Here is an 18,434-nt window from a genome sequence, read left to right on the forward strand (position 1 = left end):
TTGAAAACAAATCAGCCAGTATCATAATGCCCCTGTATAAATCGATGGTGCGGTCTCGTTTGGAGTACTGTGTGCGGTTCTGGTCGCCGCACCTCAAAAAGGATATTATACCATTGGAGAAAGTTCAGAAAAGGGCAACTAGAATGATTAAAGGGCTGGAACACCTTCCCTATGAAGAAAGGTTGAAACGCTTAGGGCTCTTTAGCTTGGAGAAACGTCGACTGAGGGGTGACATGATAGAGGTTTACAAGATAATGCATGGGATGGAGAAGGTGGAGAAAGAGGTACTTTTCTCCCTTTCTCACAATACAAGAACTCGTGGGCATTCGATGAAATTGCTGAACAGACAGGTTAAAACGGATATAAGGAAGTACTTCTTCACCCAAAGGGTGATTAACATGTGGAATTCACTGCCACAGGAGGTGGTGGCAGCCACAAGCATGGCCACCTTCAAGACGGGGTTAGATAAAAATATGGAGCAGAGGTCCATCAGTGGCTATTAGCCACAGTGTGTGTGTGTGTGTGTGTGTATGTGTGTGTGTGTGTGTATATATATATATATATATATATATATATTTGGCCGCTGTGTTGGACTGGATGGGCCATTGGCCTGATCTAACATGGCTTCTCTTATGTTCTTATATACATTTTCCAAATAAACAGACTGTCTTATGTTTCATAAAACATATATATGGAGCATGTCCTACCAGCATGGTTATTGCCCTATTCATAGAATCATAGAGTTGGAAGGTACCTCCAGGGTCATCTAGTCCAACCCCTTGCACAATGCAGGAAACTCACAAATACCTCCCCCTAAGTTCACAGGATCAGCATTGTTGTCAGATGGCTATCTAGCCTCTGTTTAAAGACCTCCAAGGAAGGAGAGCCCACCACCTCCCAAGGAAGCCTGTTCCACTGAGGAACCGCTCTGTTAGGAAGTTCTTCTTCGAGGTGAGCTCAGGCCCGGATCTAGGGGGGGGGGGGCAGAGGGGGGTGCTTGCCCCAGGCACCACTGGAAGGGGGGCGCCAAATTGGGTAGGGAGTCCATTCTATTCTATAGGCCCAGAAGGTAAAATGGGCCCATAAAGGGGTGCCAATTTTAAATGTTGCCACCCCCCCTCAAAAAAATATGTAGATCCAGTCCTGGTTGATCTGGAAACGCTTCCGATTTAATTTCAACCCATTAGTTCTGGTCCTACCTTCTGGAGCCACAGAAAACAATTCCACACCATCCTCAATATGACAGCCCTTCAAGTACTTAAAGATGGTGATGTTATTTTCATATGTCCTATATGATGTATGCTAATTTTAATTTGTGTTTGTTATAGTATTGGCAAATGATAAATAAACCTTCATTCGAGGGAGCGGGGGGGGGAGATGGTGATCTTATCACCTCTCAGCCGCCTCCTCTCCAGGCTAAACATGCCCAACTCCTTCAACCTTTCTTCATAGGACTTAGTCTCCAGATCCCTTATGATCTTTGCCGCCCTCCTCTGGACCCATTCCAGCTTGCCTATATCCTTCTTAAAATGTGGTGCCCCAAACTGAACACAATACTGCAAGTGAACTCTTACCAGAGCAGAGCAAAGCGATACCATCACTTCACGTGATCTGGACACTATACTTCTGTTAACACAGCCCAAAATTGCAGTTGCCTTTTTAGCTACCGCATCACACTGTTGGCTCATGTTCAGCGTATGGTCCACTAAGACCCCTAGATCATTTTCGTACATACTATTGCTAAGACAAGTCTCCCCCATCATATAACCATGCATTGGATTTTTCCTACCTAAATGCACAAATTTACATTTATCCCTGTTAAAATTCATTTTATTGGATTCAGCCCAGTTTTCCAGCCTGTCAAGATCATCCTGTATCCTGTTTCTGGCTTCTACAGTATTTGCAATCCCTCCCAATTTAGTATCATCTGCAAATTTAATAAGTATTCTCTCTATTCCTTCATCCAAGCCATTTACAAAATTCAGCAAAGGTAAAAGATCGATCAACACTGATGGCTTCTTGCCCATTACATAAGAGTTCCCTCTTTCTCTACAATTCCATCATTTGTACATCATTCTACCCAGGTAAAAGAAAGTAAAACAAGGCAAAACTAGCCATTTCAAGAGGTTTTAAGAGACAAAGCAAAATATAAGTTTTTTAACATAAACAAATGTATTCAAGAAATACATACATCTCAGAGAGAGAGAGCCAGTTTGGTGTAGTGGTTAAGTGTGCAGACTCTTATCTGGGAGAACTGAGTTTGATTCCCCACTCCTCCACTTGCAGCTGCTGGAATGGCCTTGGGTTAGCCATAGCTCTCGCAGGAGTTGTCCTTGAAAGGGCAGCACTGTGAGAACCCTCTCAGCCCCACCCACCTCACAGGGTGTCTGTTGTGGGGGGAGAAGATATAGGAGATTGTAAGCCGCTCTGAGTCTCTGATTCAGAGAGAAGGGCAGGGTATTAATCTGCAATTCTTCTTCTTCATCATCATCATCTCCCCACCACCACCCAGTTTAAGCCTTAATGAAGCCTTTATAGAGCTAGTGTGGTATAGTGGTTACATTAGGATCTGGCAAATCCAGATTCAAATCCCTGCTCAACCTTGAAGCTCACTGGGTGACCTTGGGTTGACTCTTGCTCGGAGGACTGTTGTGAAGATTAAAAGAGGATTAAATAAAGGGCAGGGTGAGCTATGTGTGCCACCTTGAGCTCCTTGGAGAAAGGACTGAGTAAAAATGCCACAAATAGAGCTGTCACTGTTCTTCAAAATTCCTGGAATTTAAAGTTTAACTTCTGATATCATTGCATGGAAAACTTACATAATATTTTCTTAAAGGAACAAGAACCATAATGCAAGAGGAGACTCACCTGATCAGTCCAACCTGCAATAACTAACAAAATTGCTCCTAAATAACCAAAATATGTTAAATTATTTTTTTAAAAATTCGTCGCCAAAACCTTCAATCTTGTTAATTTTTAATTCAATCCAAAATTACAAGGAGCTCCATTGTGCTTCTTGCAGTAGAATCACATACCAGTGGTAGATATATCTGTGGCCAAATATTTATTACAGATGTATATATTTATGTGAAAATAGTGCTGAATTCTAGAAGCTAGAAATAAAAATTTCCTGTCAGTGAAATATTTCATGAGCATTCTATGGAAGATCCAGCTTGAACACAACATAAATTTTGTCAAACCTCTTCATACTGCTGAAGTATATATAGCGAATATATACAGTATATATAGAAATTACAACACAGAATTTTGCCTCCGGCCTTTGCAGATTCACTGTCCAGACAATCTCTGAGTGCATGCAGATATAGACAAGCATGCACAGAATTGTGTAATCTAATGATCAGAGAAAGGTCAATGGACATCTTGGTGGAGTGAGTCCTCTTCCAAGTTCCCCCTCCTTAGGTATGCACTCAATGTATCCCCTAAAGTCATGTGAAGAAGGCTCCCCCCCCCATTCCCAGAATACCACTGACTTCATTTTTTCTCCCTCAACACATCCACATGTTATGGACCAATTCTATTCTGTACCATACCTCTGTGCAACAGCTTCTCTAAGACAATTCTCAAGCGTTGATAGATGGCTGGCGAAACTTCGTATTTGTATACATCTATCACTGGCACCTGCTGACACCTCCCAAACACTCCATCTAGAGAGGGGAAAAGTGAGGAATTGGTAAAACATATAACAGAGAAAAAAAGAAAGCACTCTATGAGACACCTAAAATGCCCAATAAAATGTGTATTACTATTTTCAGTAAGTCTTCATTATATAACCATTACATTAAATGTGTTCATGTGTGTACAGAAGAGCTTTTGCACACTTTCCACTCTTGTAGACAGCTTCTCTGCACTTGTTGAACTAAGGCAACATTAGGAGCAAATGCAAAAAATAAACAGTCCTCATGAATAGCTGAGAAACTAAACATACGAATATTCAATTGCAGAGATAGTCAGGATCCACCCCCCACCCCCCAATTTTCTTCTTTTAATAGAGGAGCCATGCAGTGGTAAATGGGTGTTGAATTGATAATGGGCAGCAAAGGCTAGTTTAATGCAGTAGCCTCTAATGAATGCAATAAAAGAGCGCTGCTCAGGCAACAATGAGATATTAATGGAACCTAATTTATTTAGCTCCATTCCATTCGTCTAAAATGACAGACTCTTCTCATCAAGCTCTTTTCATATCACACCTTCTAATTAATTTAGGTCCTAATTAGTCTTTATTTAGAGAATTGTTCATTTCAAGGCAAGCTTCCTGTGTGGGAAGAAGGAGACAGACAAGGGAGGGGGAGTTCAAACATTCAAATTACCCATCTCCCTTCCATACAAAAGACTAATTTAGAACCTAGGTGCTTATAATACCCCCTGACCATCTGCAGCTCTAGGCTTCAAAAAATAAATAAATAAGAGGGGTGCATTTATTGTTGTTCTCTCCTGTATGCAGGATCCAAACGAAACCATTCAAATGCAACAAGTTTAATTAGCATACCAGTCTTCACATTGCTTGTTTTAATTCAGTAATTACTCCAGATATTGCATTTATAATCAAAAGGGACAGTGCAATTTGACTACTAGAACATAGCATTAAGAATTAATTTACAAGCACCTATTTATGGGGTTTCAACAAGATGATGGAATACAGAAAAAAAACAGACGCTCTCCAAATTTGTTCAGTACTTGTCCGGTATAGGTTTGATATAATGCAGTTTCTTCATTTCCATCATAAATCAGAATATTAAAAGGTGAAAGATTTATGCGATCTGAAGAGAAACTCTGATTTCTACAAGTGGAATAGTATACACAAATTAAGAATCATATACTTATGTCAGTTTAATTTTCCCAGTTTATCCAGTTGCAAACCTTTCCTTTTTAAAAATATGGTATGACTTGGAACAAGTATGAAATAGACAAAAGCCCAGCAGGAACTCATTTGCATATTAGGCCATACCCCCCCTGGCATCACTGAAACTGACATCACCCATTCAGTAAGTTACTTTCCACACACCGATACAGAACAGTACAGTGCCATCAGCTGCATTTCATGGATGTGTGTTCTCACAGTGTCCAATGAGAGACCTTGTTTCGCACCTCCCAAACACGGACCTGTAATCTCTGCATATTGTTCCATAACCAATTATTTCAACAGTAAGCAAACTAATCAGTCATTTATAAATAACGTGTTTTTAATACGTATTAACATTTGGTGTTCATTTTAGTTCATGTTACTAAGTTACTTCATGCTACTTAGTTTTCACGCAGCATACTGGGAGATACAGTTCCCACATAATATCAGTTCCCACTGATATCATTACTTTACTCTTACATAATATAATTACTTTACTCTTACTTTATTTATAGACTGCCTTTCTCACTGGGTGCTGGATTATGCAATGTATATATAATTCAGAATATTACCCTAGATGCAGACTGATAAATTCATAGAACATGGCCATGTAAAAAGATGAGAAATGTTCTGCAAACTTGGGAGGACATTCAGGGTTGCAGAAACACCTTATACATTTAAAACATTGGGGGAAGTGTTACACAAGAAACCCTAAAAAGATAAGTTATCTGTAGCAACATAAAAGCAAAATTATTCTTGGCTGCCATTGCAAAGGCTCAGCTTCTCCTGGCAGGGGGCGCTTGTGGGCAGCTTCACATCTCTCACTCTCTTTGCAAGCCCATTGGAGGCTGGAGGCAGCAGAGAGGATGGAGTGTGCAATCTGGGACCACATGGCTGCCTAGTGCCTTCACTCTGCCAGAGACCTTTTTTTAAGCTGAAGCCCTGACTAAGCCAGCCGGAACTGCATTTCTGTGTGTTCCTACTAAAAAAAAACCCTGGATATAACCTTTTATTAACTAGGAATTTCAAGTGTGATACAAATGTTAACCACTTGTTTTCATCTTTATATTTCTGGTTATTATGCACATTGTACTTGTTGACTAGATGGGATAGGGTAATGCAGTGGTCTAAAGTGGTCTTCCCTTTGCAGAAGCCCAACTGTTCAAGGCCTAGAATTTTTTTCCTGCAACATCCAGAGATTGAGCTTGACAATATGCATAACACACATCCCTTAAGACCTTATCAGTAATAAATGCTTATAATCTGGCTTTATTAACTTCTTTCAATAGGAGGATGCAGCTCATGATGCTCAATGTTTATAATCATGTGCCTTATTTGAGAATACCACAGCTTTCAGTGTGATGGTGGATAAACTAAGGACAATCTTTAACAAGTGGCAAAACTGAATGCTGTATGTTCACTGTTTCATTCCTTCATGTGTTGTGCCAACATGAATCAGAGCCAAGTTGCATTATTTTCTTCCCCAGCTCTGTCTGAACCTTAACATCTATTATCTGGAGTGGCACCAATAGGACTACCCTGAAGTGAAATGGTTTTAGATTTCAGGTTTATGGTTGTAAAAAGGCAGTAGGGCATACAGTCTTATCATGAGACTGGACGAACATCCATCCAAAAAATAAATGTGTAGTGTGATGCCAAGGAAAAAAGAATTTCAGCCACAATGCATGCAATTTAATGGAAGGAAGGAGTTTTAAGGCACTCCCCTAAACCTGTCATGTAAACTTGGTCTGCGGTGAAGTTTATTCTTCCCAACTGCAGTCATATTCGGAACTACCTGTTAAGGTTGGAAAGATAAGCAGCAGCAGGGCAGCAAAAAGGAGGAGGTTTATCTATAGCAGCTAATCTCCTCAATCAACAGCACTCAGCTCTGCCCAACAGCCGTTGCCAAGTAACAGGCCAGGCTTCTCTTATCAGCTTCCTAATGTTTCATTGACTATTCAGACAAGAATAGAAAGCTGTGACACTGAGGGTTATAAGCAGCACAAAATGAAAATGGCACATTATGTAGGAGGAAGAAGGAAATCTTTCCGTCCTCTTTTTATCTGGACAGTCAGCAACTATTGCTCAGATACAGAGAGTAATTTTCTGCTTGGATCATTTTAATATCACAAAAAAAAACAGGGGAAAATATATAAATTAGTACAAAGAAATTATTGTAACCTTCTTTGATGAATGCTTAGCTTATTGATACTACCAACTTGCTTTACACCAAACAGCTATTTTTCAGATACAAATGTTACCTTGGCACACAATAGCATTTGGAGAGGAGGAGGAAGAACTGGAATCTGTGTATGTTTTATACACTGCCTGCAATGCATGCCAATAGGGTTGCCAACTCTGGACTGATAAATTCCTGGAGATTTGAAGGCGGAGCCTAGAAAAGGCAGGGGTTTGGGGAGGGGAGGGACCTCATCAGGGCATACTGCAATAGAGTCCACCTTCAAAAGAAGCCATTCTGTACAGGGAAAATGATCTCTGTGGTCTGGAGATCATAGGTATTTCTCACTTATCATAACTGATACAGTCTCAACATTTTCTCTTTTCATACTCCATGTTAAGCTTAAGAAATATCTTCCTTTAATGTTTTTAAAGCATACTTTTCAATATATAAATAGCTGTAAGTAATCAATATTCCCAGTTCAATCTTTTGCTTCATATGGTTGTACAACAAATACTTTCTGGTTTCTGGTTCAGAAATCGTATATTGCAACATTTAACATGCATCGTGTCAGATTCTCTGATTACATGATAATTTACTCAGATTTGGTATTCCTCTAAAGGGAGGGGAGAGTTCTGGAATGTTTGAGTAATGATATGGAGGCTCTGTGTGTGTGTGTGTGTGTGAGAGAGAGAGAGAGACAGACAGACAGACAGAGAGAGAGAGAGAGAGACAAAGAGAGATCAGAGAGAACAGAGTGGAACTGCCATCTGCAGTAACAGTTAATGTTTTATTTTATAGGGAATTTAAACTGAGTTCACTTCCCTTATGTTGAAATTGTTGATGCAAATTAATTTTGTCATTTTGGCAGAATCAAAACTATATATATGTGTAAGATTTGCTATGATTAAGCCAGCAAGAAAAATGACAAAACCTGATACTAATTACATGCACACTTCTATATAACCAACCCAAGAGCAACCCACCAGCCATGTAACCCATTTTGTAAACCTCCTTTTCTTATTTCCTTTTTCTTGCTGTCCATCTGGGAAACCAAAAAACAAGGGGCTTGTCAAGAGTGACACCATGTGTGACTATTGGGACTATGTAGATTGAGCTCAGCAAGTCATAAGTTGTGCAGACCTATCTCAGCTAAAATCCATTCTGATACACTGTGAGAAATGTGAGATGCCTGCTAGAATATAACTGATTTCTCAAGGTATCCTTTGAATGAAGTGATATGGCTGCTTAGTATTTGAATAAGGAGCATTTGTAGTTTTCTCAGTAGTCTTGGCATTATCACAATTCTTGCCTTTTTTGTTTATTATCCACTCTGTCCTCATTTGTGAACCAGCACTCACCCACCCTTCTCAGTCTGCCCAGTAAAATAAACTGAAGACCTAGGAAAGTTAATACAACAATGAAACAGCTATTCCAAATTGTATCATTGCACCTGATACCTCAAATCCTGTTTTCAGCAGGATTTGAGTGGAAACATGGATTGTGTTAATTGTTACTCATTTGAGACATTACAAGCAGTCTTGGCAATGGTTAAATTCATTATAAACATACAAAATGGTAAGGACATAACCATGTATGCTAGCCTGGGCCCCCTGTAAAAAGGGAAGGCTAAATATGTGACTGATAGATTATAGAAATTAGGGAGGCCTAATGTGCTCCCAGTTCCATGGAACTCATTCATGTGTGTGGTTTCAGTCTTTCATCATGCACATGTCTTTTGGCAAACAAAAACTGTTAGTATGTTACAGAACAAAGTTGGAGTCCAGTAGCACCTTTAAGACCAACAAAGTTTTATTCACAATGTAAGCTTTCGTGTGCTAAAAGCACACTTCAGACAACAGTATGAGATGGAACATAGATACATATATAGAGACTGGGCAGTGACCTAGTATGCAAAATAGTGAAAATTGTTTTAGCAGATTAAAAGGATATCGAGTTCTTATGGAAGAGTAACTTGTAAGCTGTTGCTACATTTAGAAATTTGAGACACATTTCTGAAGAATGGAAAAGTAATCTTGTGAATATCTCCTTGCCATTGAGTGTTACAGTCAAATTGGCCAGTATATGAAGATGTAAAAATTTGTTAGTGATATTAATCAGCTCTGGACTTGAAGAAGAGTGTTGGAAATGGAGAAGCAGGATCGTCCTTCCATAGTCCGTCCAGCTGAACTTGTACTACAACCGTGTGTGCTTGTAATATTTATATTATTGGTTATATATTATTACTCATTGTTACAATTTATTACATATTTAACTTGCAACAAAGTATTGGGTGATTTTTCAACCTTACTCGTGGTGTAATTTTTGGTGATTTAGCTTCCAGATGGGGCTTGGAGATCACCTGCTTTTATAACTGATCTCCAGCTGGCAGAGATCAGCTCCCCTGGAGAAAATGGCTTCTTTGAAGAGTGGATTCTATGACATTGAACCATGCTGAGGCCCCTCCCCTCCCCAAACCCCTGCCCTCTCCCAGATTCACCCTCAAAGTGTCCAGGTATTTTCCAACACATACCTGGCAACCACTACATCCTCCGCCAGTGAATTCAACAATTTAATTACTTACTGAACAACAAAATAGTTCCTTTTGTCAATCTGTTTCAATCTATTTCATTGGGTGCCAAGTTCTATTATTATGGAGAAACACTGTCTCAGTTCAAGAAAATAGTACAGGGAGGAAGGCTAAAGTCCATCCACTGCATGCATCATGGTCCTGAGTTACACTGGGCCCCAACACATTTGGGAACTTTGGTTCTACAACATCATGCCTGGCTTTGCAAAGATCAGAGCCAGGTCAGAACTCAAGCCAGACTTAACATCCAGTCTGAACTTAAGTCTGCCTTTCTGCAAGGCATCACTGAAAACTATTTTATCTTGGCCTTCCTCCCTATAAGGGATTCAAGGCAGACACAAAGCTAATTTTAAAAGAAACCTTGCCTTATAACAACATACAAAAACCAATCCTGATCATATGCTATTTCAGATAAAACCTCAGATTCTCTCTAAATGCAGCATAAAGCTATCTAATTTGTGAGATAATTCAAGGAAGCATACTGCAAACTTCAATATGAACATAATTCATTTTTAAAAAAACTTACTTCATTTAAATTCCCTTGATTACACAGATTTCCTCAAGATTTTCCATGCTATGAACTTTGCCTCATGCCAAGCAGATTTGTACTTGCACACTTGTGCTTGGTCACTATAGCTTGTAGCTGTTTTGCACAGTCCAAGAACTAAATAATTTTGTTTACCAGATAAGAGGCAATATCTTCTGGGGACATGAACTGATATAATTAAATTTACTAATGAAACACTTAAACACTTGCACCCACATAGGCAGGTACTAGGCTTGTCAGCCTCCAAATAGTTGCTGGAGAGATCTCCCACTATTACATCTGATTTCCAGATGACAGAAATGTCGCCCTGGAGAAAATTACCCAACCTCTTCTCTGTTCATGCTCCATCCCAAAACCTCCAGGTACTTCCCAACATTGAGCTGGCAACACTAGCAGATAATTCCTGTATCAACATAAAGATCAACATAAATGTCTGCTTTTTGTGCCTATGTAGTTCAGTGACATCTATTTGAGAAGCAATGACATAATTAGTTGAGCTCATGAGCAGACACTGAAGGCACAGAAGGATACTTAACATAAGAACATAAAAGAAGCCATGTTGGATCAGGCCAATGGCCCATCCAGTCCAAAACTCTGTATCACACAGTGGCCAAAAACATTTTATATATATATATATATATATATATATATATATATATATATATATATATATATATATATATATATATATATATATATATATATATATACACACACACACACACACACACACACACTGTGGCTAATAGCCACTGATGGACCTCTGTTCCATATTTTTTTCTAAACCCCTCTTGAAGCTGTCTATGCTTGTAGCCGCCACCACCTCCTGTGGCAGTGAATTCCACATGTTAATCACCCTTTGGGTGAAGAAGTACTTCCTTTTATCTGTTTCAACCTAATTGTTCAGCAATTTCATTGAATGCCCACGAGTTCCTGTATTGTGAGAAAGGGAGAAAAGTACTTCTTTCTCTACTTTCTCCATCCCATGCATTATCTTGTAAACCCCTATCATGTCACCCCACAGTCGATGTTTCTCCAAGCTAAAGAGCCCCAAGCGTTTTAACCTTTCTTCATAGGGAAAATGTTCCAACCCTTTAATCATTCTAGTTGCCCTTTTCTGGACTTTTTCTAATGCTATAATATCCTTTTTGAGGTGCGGTGACCAGAATTGCACACAGTATTCCAAATGAGACTGCACCATCGATTTATACAGGGGCATTATGATACTTGCTGATTTGTTTTCAATTCCCTTCCTAATAATTCCCAGCATGGCGTTGGCCTTTTTTATTGTAATTGCACACTGTCTTGACATTTTCAGTGAGTTATCTACCACGACCCCAAGATCTCTCTCTTGGTCAGTCTCTGCCAGTTCACAACCCATCAGCTTGTATTTGTAGCTGGGATTCTTGGCCCCAATGTGCATTACTTTGCACTTGGCCACATTAAACCTCATCTGCCACGACGCCCACTCACCCAGCCTCAACAGATCCCTTTGGAGTGCCTCACAATCCTCTCTGGTTCTCACCACCCTGAACAATTTAGAGTCATCCGCAAACTTGACCACTTCACTGCTCACTCTCAACTCCAAATCATTTATGAACAAGTTAAAGAGCATGGGACCCAATACTGAGCCCTGCGGCACCCCACTGCTTACCGTCCTCCACTGCGAAGACTGCCCATTTATACTTAGTTTCTGCTTCCTATTAATTAGCCAGTTTTTGATCCACAAGAGGACCGGTCCTTTTACTCCATGACTCTCGAGCTTTCTAAGAAGCCTTTGATGAGGAACTTTATCAAAAGCTTTCTAGAAGTCAAGGTAAACAACATCTATTGGGTCTCCTTTGTCCACACGTTTGTTCATCCCCTCAGGCAGTAAACCTGAACTCAAAAACTTCAAACTTTTTAAAATTTTTATTCTGTGAGTGTTAAAAATGCAGCAGCAGATGAGTGATAAGGGATGGCTGCTGCAAGAAAGTTACCCAGTCAAACAAGAAAACAGGTAAAGGTGCAAATCAGACAACTCTGAACACATCCAAAAAGTTTAACAAATGACCACCTCTGTGCTTGTGAGCCAAATTAGTTTAAAAATACTTTCATCTGCTTCTTCCTCTTTATGACAATTCCTGGAGAAAGTGGAAGCTGTATATTAAATTATCCTGTGCTGTATGAGTTATTAACTCAATCCAACTAGACATCATAAAGTTTAGGTGATAAAGTTTAGATAAATTCTTTCAGCAATTTTTTTGTAGGGGAGATCACAAGGGACACAATTTTATTCTTTTATATATACAAAACACGGCTGTGTTAGTCAAACATCTATTATCCATCTCAATTATCTAAATTCCTTGCACATTCACATATAGCACCATGTCAAGATAAATCCATCTAAACATCGTCCTTGCTTAACCAAACATCTAATTATCGGAATGTTTTCAGTTGTTTTCCAGACCATTTGGATGGAAGGGGGTACAAATCTCAGTACCATGAAGTTAAATCAAGAACCAAGAACCAGCAGGTCTGTCAATTATAACAAAGTAATACAGTTTAATGGGAGGATGCAGAATAATGTGGGTCTTTAGGTTAGCTAAATACTATTAAGCCACTCTCCTCTTCATAAACAATCTAAAGCACTTCCAGTGTATCGGGGGTGGCAACATTCCATATATTTCAATTTATTCTAGCTACACTAGGTTTCTGGCATTTTTAAAGGCTTCAGAATAATTTTTATAAAACCAACATGGATCATCTTTAATTACTGTGTTGCAACCATGGTTATTTAAAACCCCAGACTCAGAATACTAGATGACAAACATTAATGAGCAGTAATGCACACATGGTATTGTAAATGAAAGGATAATGAAAGCAATTTATTTGAAAATTAAAATATGATTAAGAATGGCAGACTGAACTAGAGCCCAGATGCGTGGAAAAAAGCAAGCAACATGCAACCAGACTCTCATTAATTTAGGAACCTTATGAAATTGCTTTTCTTTCTCTGACAGTTTTTAATATACAGTAACTTAACTGGTAGACCATGCATGTAGTCCAAAAGTCCTAACCTCCTTGGAGAAATTCAGAGAAGTTGGGAAATTCTAGGAAATTCTCTAAAGAACCCAAGTGGTTGTTTCAGTTAAAATAAATCAACTGGCTCACAGCCATCTGCCATTCATGGCATTGTAGAAATTATGATATCTAAGGGTGATCCATAACATAAACTAGATGAGTTCAAGTCCTAATTTTTTAACTAAGACACTGTCAAGACAGCACATTTTTCTGTACATTTCTAAGGCTTGTCCAGTTCAATTTTGATTCAAAATGGTTCTAGTTTGGTAACAGGATTGGGAGACCGTTAACTTGTTTAAATATTTTAAAAAATAACATATTAAATTGGAATTTAGTTAATGTATCTGGACAAAATAGGCTCTTGTCTATAAGGAAGTGAGAAGCCTGGACCAAAGTTCTATCTAGTTCAGCAAGATGCCACAGACATCATTATTTCAAAGCACGTACTCAAAAGGAAGACAACCCTGACTGTACGATGACCTCTCCCCCCAAAAAAGAATTATGTACAACTCTGGTGATTAGGGGTAGAGGGAGGAAGAGGAACATGAACTTGTGTGACCATGAGCAGAGAACCCCATCCCCCAGTTTCATTGAGTCTGTGCCCCCCTCCTCGCTCAGCAAAAGGCCTGGTATTTTTGGTCATCCCTTGTGGCAAGGACACCCATGGTTGGGAAGCCCTAGCTCTCCAACACAGGAAAGAGGTAAGTCCAGTTGAGTTCCTATTCATATAAAGATGCTTCCCCTCTGCTGGGGAGATCTGCTCGGGTGTTTAACATTCCGGGCAAGTGAGTGGTGAAAATGAAAGTTCCTTGGTGTATACATTTGGACCAGAGGTCCAGCACAAGGGGACAAAGGATCCTAGATACTGTGCTGACCTAGTGGTTTATATAGCTGAAGGCAGTAGTATTGTCTGTAAGTACAGATACCACCTTCCCTTTCACAAATGGGTGGAAGAACTCAGGGCAAATTTGACTGCCAGAAGTTCCAGAAAATTTATGTGATGCTGTTGGTGATAAGCACTCCATGTTGCACCCATACAGGACCCTCTCATATGGATGCCCCAGCCCCACAAAGAGGTGTCTGCAGCTAGAGTTTCCAAAGGAACAGGCATCTAGAAGGGTGCCAGGTCCATCATGTTGGATTTGTGCTCCCATCAGTCCAAGGAGTCTAAAACAAGGGTGTCAAATGTCCGTCCCATGGCCCAGAACCAGCCCACCCAGGGCTTTAATCAAACTTGTGGGGGTTTTTTTCTCACCCTCCTCCCCCACCTGTCCTCACACCCTTTAAAGTTCCAAGACTGATGAAATCCCCTGCTTTTTCTACCTCGTCTTTGCCAGCTGCAGCAGAAAGCAAAGCTGCAAGGAAAATGTGGAAGGGATTTTCCATTAAGGTCTCTGTGCCTAGGTTTTCTTTGCAACTTTGTGCTGCAATGTGTTTAAATTGAGTGGAGATCAGTTTCACTTACAGCATTCCTATAGCCAGTTGAAGCTCACGCCTCCTGGAGTTGGTGTCCTTGCAAATAAAGGGTTTATGCTTTGAATCAGTTTGTCTCTGCTGAATAGAGCTGACCTGATGAGTAGTCTAACCTGCGAACCCAAAGTCAAAGGGAGATATTACACTGGAGAGCCATTGCCAATCTTAGTGGACCCCGGTGTGGTAGGGTTGCCAAGTCCAATTCAAGAAATATCTGGGGACTTTGGGGGTGGAACTAGGAAACATTGGGGTGGAGCCATAACCAAAACTGTGACAAGCATAACTGAACTCCAAAGGGAGTTTGGCCATCACATTTAAAGGAACCGCACACCTTTTAAATGTCTTCTCTACATTAGAAATAATGAAGGATAGGGGTACCTTCTTTTGGGGCTCATAGCATTGGACCCCCTAGTTCAATCATTTCAAAGCTTGGAGAGCATTTTGAGGAGAGCCATCAGATGCTATGCTGAAAATTTGGTGCCTCTACCTCAAAAAACAGCCCCTCCAGAGCCCCAGATACCCCCAGATCAATTCTCCATTATACCCTATGACGGGGTGGCCAACGGTAGCTCTCCAGATGTTTTTTGCCTACAACTACCATCAGCCCCAGCTAGCATGGCCAATGGCTGGGGCTGATGGGAGTTGTAGGCAAAAAAGATCTGGAGAGCTACATTTGGCCACCCCTGCCCTATGAGAATCAATCTTCATAGGGAATAGCCATTCCCGACTTCCGGGGTTGGAAAATGGCGAGTTGAGTTGCTTTCCCTAACAGGGGCAGGCTGGCACTTCTGTTCAGGGTAGTAAAAGGTAAATTAATGCCTTCTGCCTACATTTCTCAGCTAAAGAATTGTCCAAGATACGCACAGATACTTTGAGGAGACTTACCTTGGCTGAAAGGGAGTCCTTTGAGGCTTTGAGGGATCTCCAAAGAGAAGTTGCATATTCATCATCTGCAGAAGTTTCCAGAGTCATCAATTTGGCATAAACTCGGCAGGATCCAAACCTTCTTTTACAATTTTAAACATCTAATCTGCAAAGGACTGGTGTTGATTTGGATAAACTACGGAAAAAAGGTACTATTTGCTATCTCTTCATTCCGGGACTAATTAAAGTTAAACAAAACAAAAGTAAAAGGTGGGAGTTGGAAATACTAAAAGCCTGAAATGAGAAGGGGCTAAATTTGAACTTTGTAAACTTAAAAGACAGTGTTAAAAGAAGAAAGGAATTATTGTTTAGTCTATCTGTGGTTGAGGAGACAGCACCATCGTCACAGACCTGTAGTTCTCACAGTCAACACAGGAAATACCTCAGATATCGTGAGATTTCTCTACCAGTGAAATGAGATTTGAAGGCAAGAAAAGCAGGAAGTATTGGAGGAAGAAGAAGAAAGTCCACAAAGCAAACAGCCTACTCTAGGATTATAATACCAGAGAGAAACATCGGTGGCCATTGTTGTTGGGAGGACTAAGTTTTAACATTGTTTTTAAAGTGATTGGGACATTGAAAATTGGTGGAGTTAACAGATTTGGCAATAAAAAAATTACTACTGTTGGATAGTAGATAAGAAGATTTGAACTGGTAAAAGGGAAAAAAGAAAAAAAATTAAAGTGAAGCAAAAGTCGTGACTGCCATTTTGGGAGAAATAAAAACTTTAAACATTAATATCTGAGCCTGGGAGGCTCAGAGGATAGTGAAATTGGGTGCATTGGAAAGGGCAAGCTTCACTTTATCAAACCTGATGGTTCAAATTTAATTTGGTGAGATTAAAATTTTTGATTTCTTTTATATGTCAGACCCGAAACAAACTCGTGCTAGGTCTGCTTCAATAGAGAAAATGCAAGCCCAATTAGATGCAATGGAAGCTAGGATAATGAAGGGGGTGAAAGAAATGATAACTGCCTCTAAAAAAGAAATAAGAAAGAATATTGAGGACTCAAAGAAAGAATTAAAAAAAGAAATAGAGAATCTCAGAAATGACACTGTGGTAATAACAAAGAAAGTACACGAAGTGGAAGAGAGAGTGAAAACACATGACTCCACCTTGTTAAAATTACAAGAAAAAGTGACAATTTATGACTGCAAACTGATGGAAACTCAGATCCGTCTGAGAGGTGTACCTGAAGATGAAGAATCAGGCTTGAAAGAATACATAATAAAAATAATTGCAGAATTTTTGGAGGAAGATCCTGAAGGGGATAGAAACATGTATGACTATATGTATAGAGTAAATTCACTCTATGCAAAAAAGAATAATCTGCCAAGAGATGTGGTCATAAGATTTATGACAAAAGAAATGGTGGGAGAAATCATGAATAAAAACTTTGAAAAGTCATTGACAGTGGGAGGCAGTAGAGTAAGAATTATGAAAGAACTGCCAAGACAAGTGTTAACTGACAGAAAGACGTATAAAAAATTGACAGAAAAACTACGTGACAATGGAATGAGGTATAGATGGATAATATCTAAAGCTTTGAGCTTTGAATTTCAAAGGAAAAGGATTACAATCACAAATACACAGGAACTGCATAGATTTTATGAAGAAAATAAAAAATTTGCACCATGATGGATTACAAATTGATATCTTGGAATGTAAATGGACTAAATTCACTACAAAAAAGAAAGGCAACGTTTCATTGGATAAAAAAAAATTTGTAATATAGTATGTTTGCAAGAAGTGCATATTAAACAAAAGGAGTATAAATTTTTATGGAATAAACAATTGGGACTAGAATTTTTTACATTTACTGAACAGAAGAAGAGAGGAGTAGTCTTTTATATTAAACAAGAATTAGACCCGAAATTGGTATTTAAAGATAAGGATGGAAGAATTCCAAAAAACCGTTGTTGTTGGGACTTTATGCTCCAAATGGTGCTAAAGACATTTTCTTTAAAAATATTACACAACATCTTGATGAAGTGACCTATGAGCAAATTTTATTGATGGGGGACTTTAACGGAACAATTCAGAATACAATAGATAGATCTGGGAAGGAAAAAAAGTGATAAAGAAGGGAAATTGCCAAAGTCTTTTTTTGAATTGGTCATACAGGAGAGTTTGGAAGATATATGGAAGAAGTTTAATCCTGAAGTACGGGACTATATCTCTTTTTCAGCTAGACATAGCTCTTTCTCTTGAATTGACCTGTTGTGGGGTACTAAAGATTTGGGGCTTATGACAAAGAAAATAGAGATATTACCTAAAATAGGAGCTGACCATAACCCAATAATGTGGATTACAAAACTGTCGAAAAAGTCAAAAAGATGGAGATTAAATGAAGATTTTCTACAAAATAAAGAAATAGTGACTTCTCTAGAAAATGAAACCAAAGCGTACTTCCAAGTAAATGACAGAGAGGATATAAAATTTCAGATGGTATGGGATGCCTACAAGGCAGTAATGAGAGGATTACTAATAACATTGAATAATAAAGACAAGAGAGCAAAAGATAAACAGATGTTGGACATTCAAAATGAAATTAAGAAAAAAAGAAGGTTAATTAAGAAAAAGGCCAGGAAAAACGAAAATTATAAGGGAGATTACAATATTGCAAGTACAAATGAGACATCTGTTAAAAAAAGAATTGGAATGGAATTTGAAAAAATTAAAACAGAAATCTTTCGAGGGAGCGAATAAACCTGGAAAACATTTGGCCTGGCAATTGAAGAAAAAGAGAGAAAGTAAAATTATTAATAAAATTGTGGCTGATGGAAGAGAGATGGT

The 18,434-nt window shown here is 39.1% G+C and overlaps 1 protein-coding gene across 1 annotated transcript in view; it reads right to left on the minus strand.

Annotated features, from left to right (window-relative positions):
- The window catches only part of PTPRN2 (protein tyrosine phosphatase receptor type N2), a 961,700-nt gene that overhangs the window by 749,963 nt on the left and 193,303 nt on the right, over positions 1 to 18,434 (minus strand). The window contains exon 3 of the mRNA XM_060248066.1: positions 3,552 to 3,665. Coding sequence (XP_060104049.1) covers positions 3,552 to 3,665 — 114 coding nt within the window. The remainder of the gene's footprint in view (positions 1 to 3,551; positions 3,666 to 18,434) is intronic.

Source organism: Heteronotia binoei, chromosome 10 (assembly GCF_032191835.1).
Source record: "Heteronotia binoei isolate CCM8104 ecotype False Entrance Well chromosome 10, APGP_CSIRO_Hbin_v1, whole genome shotgun sequence".
In the NCBI taxonomy this organism is placed as follows: domain Eukaryota; kingdom Metazoa; phylum Chordata; class Lepidosauria; order Squamata; family Gekkonidae; genus Heteronotia; species Heteronotia binoei.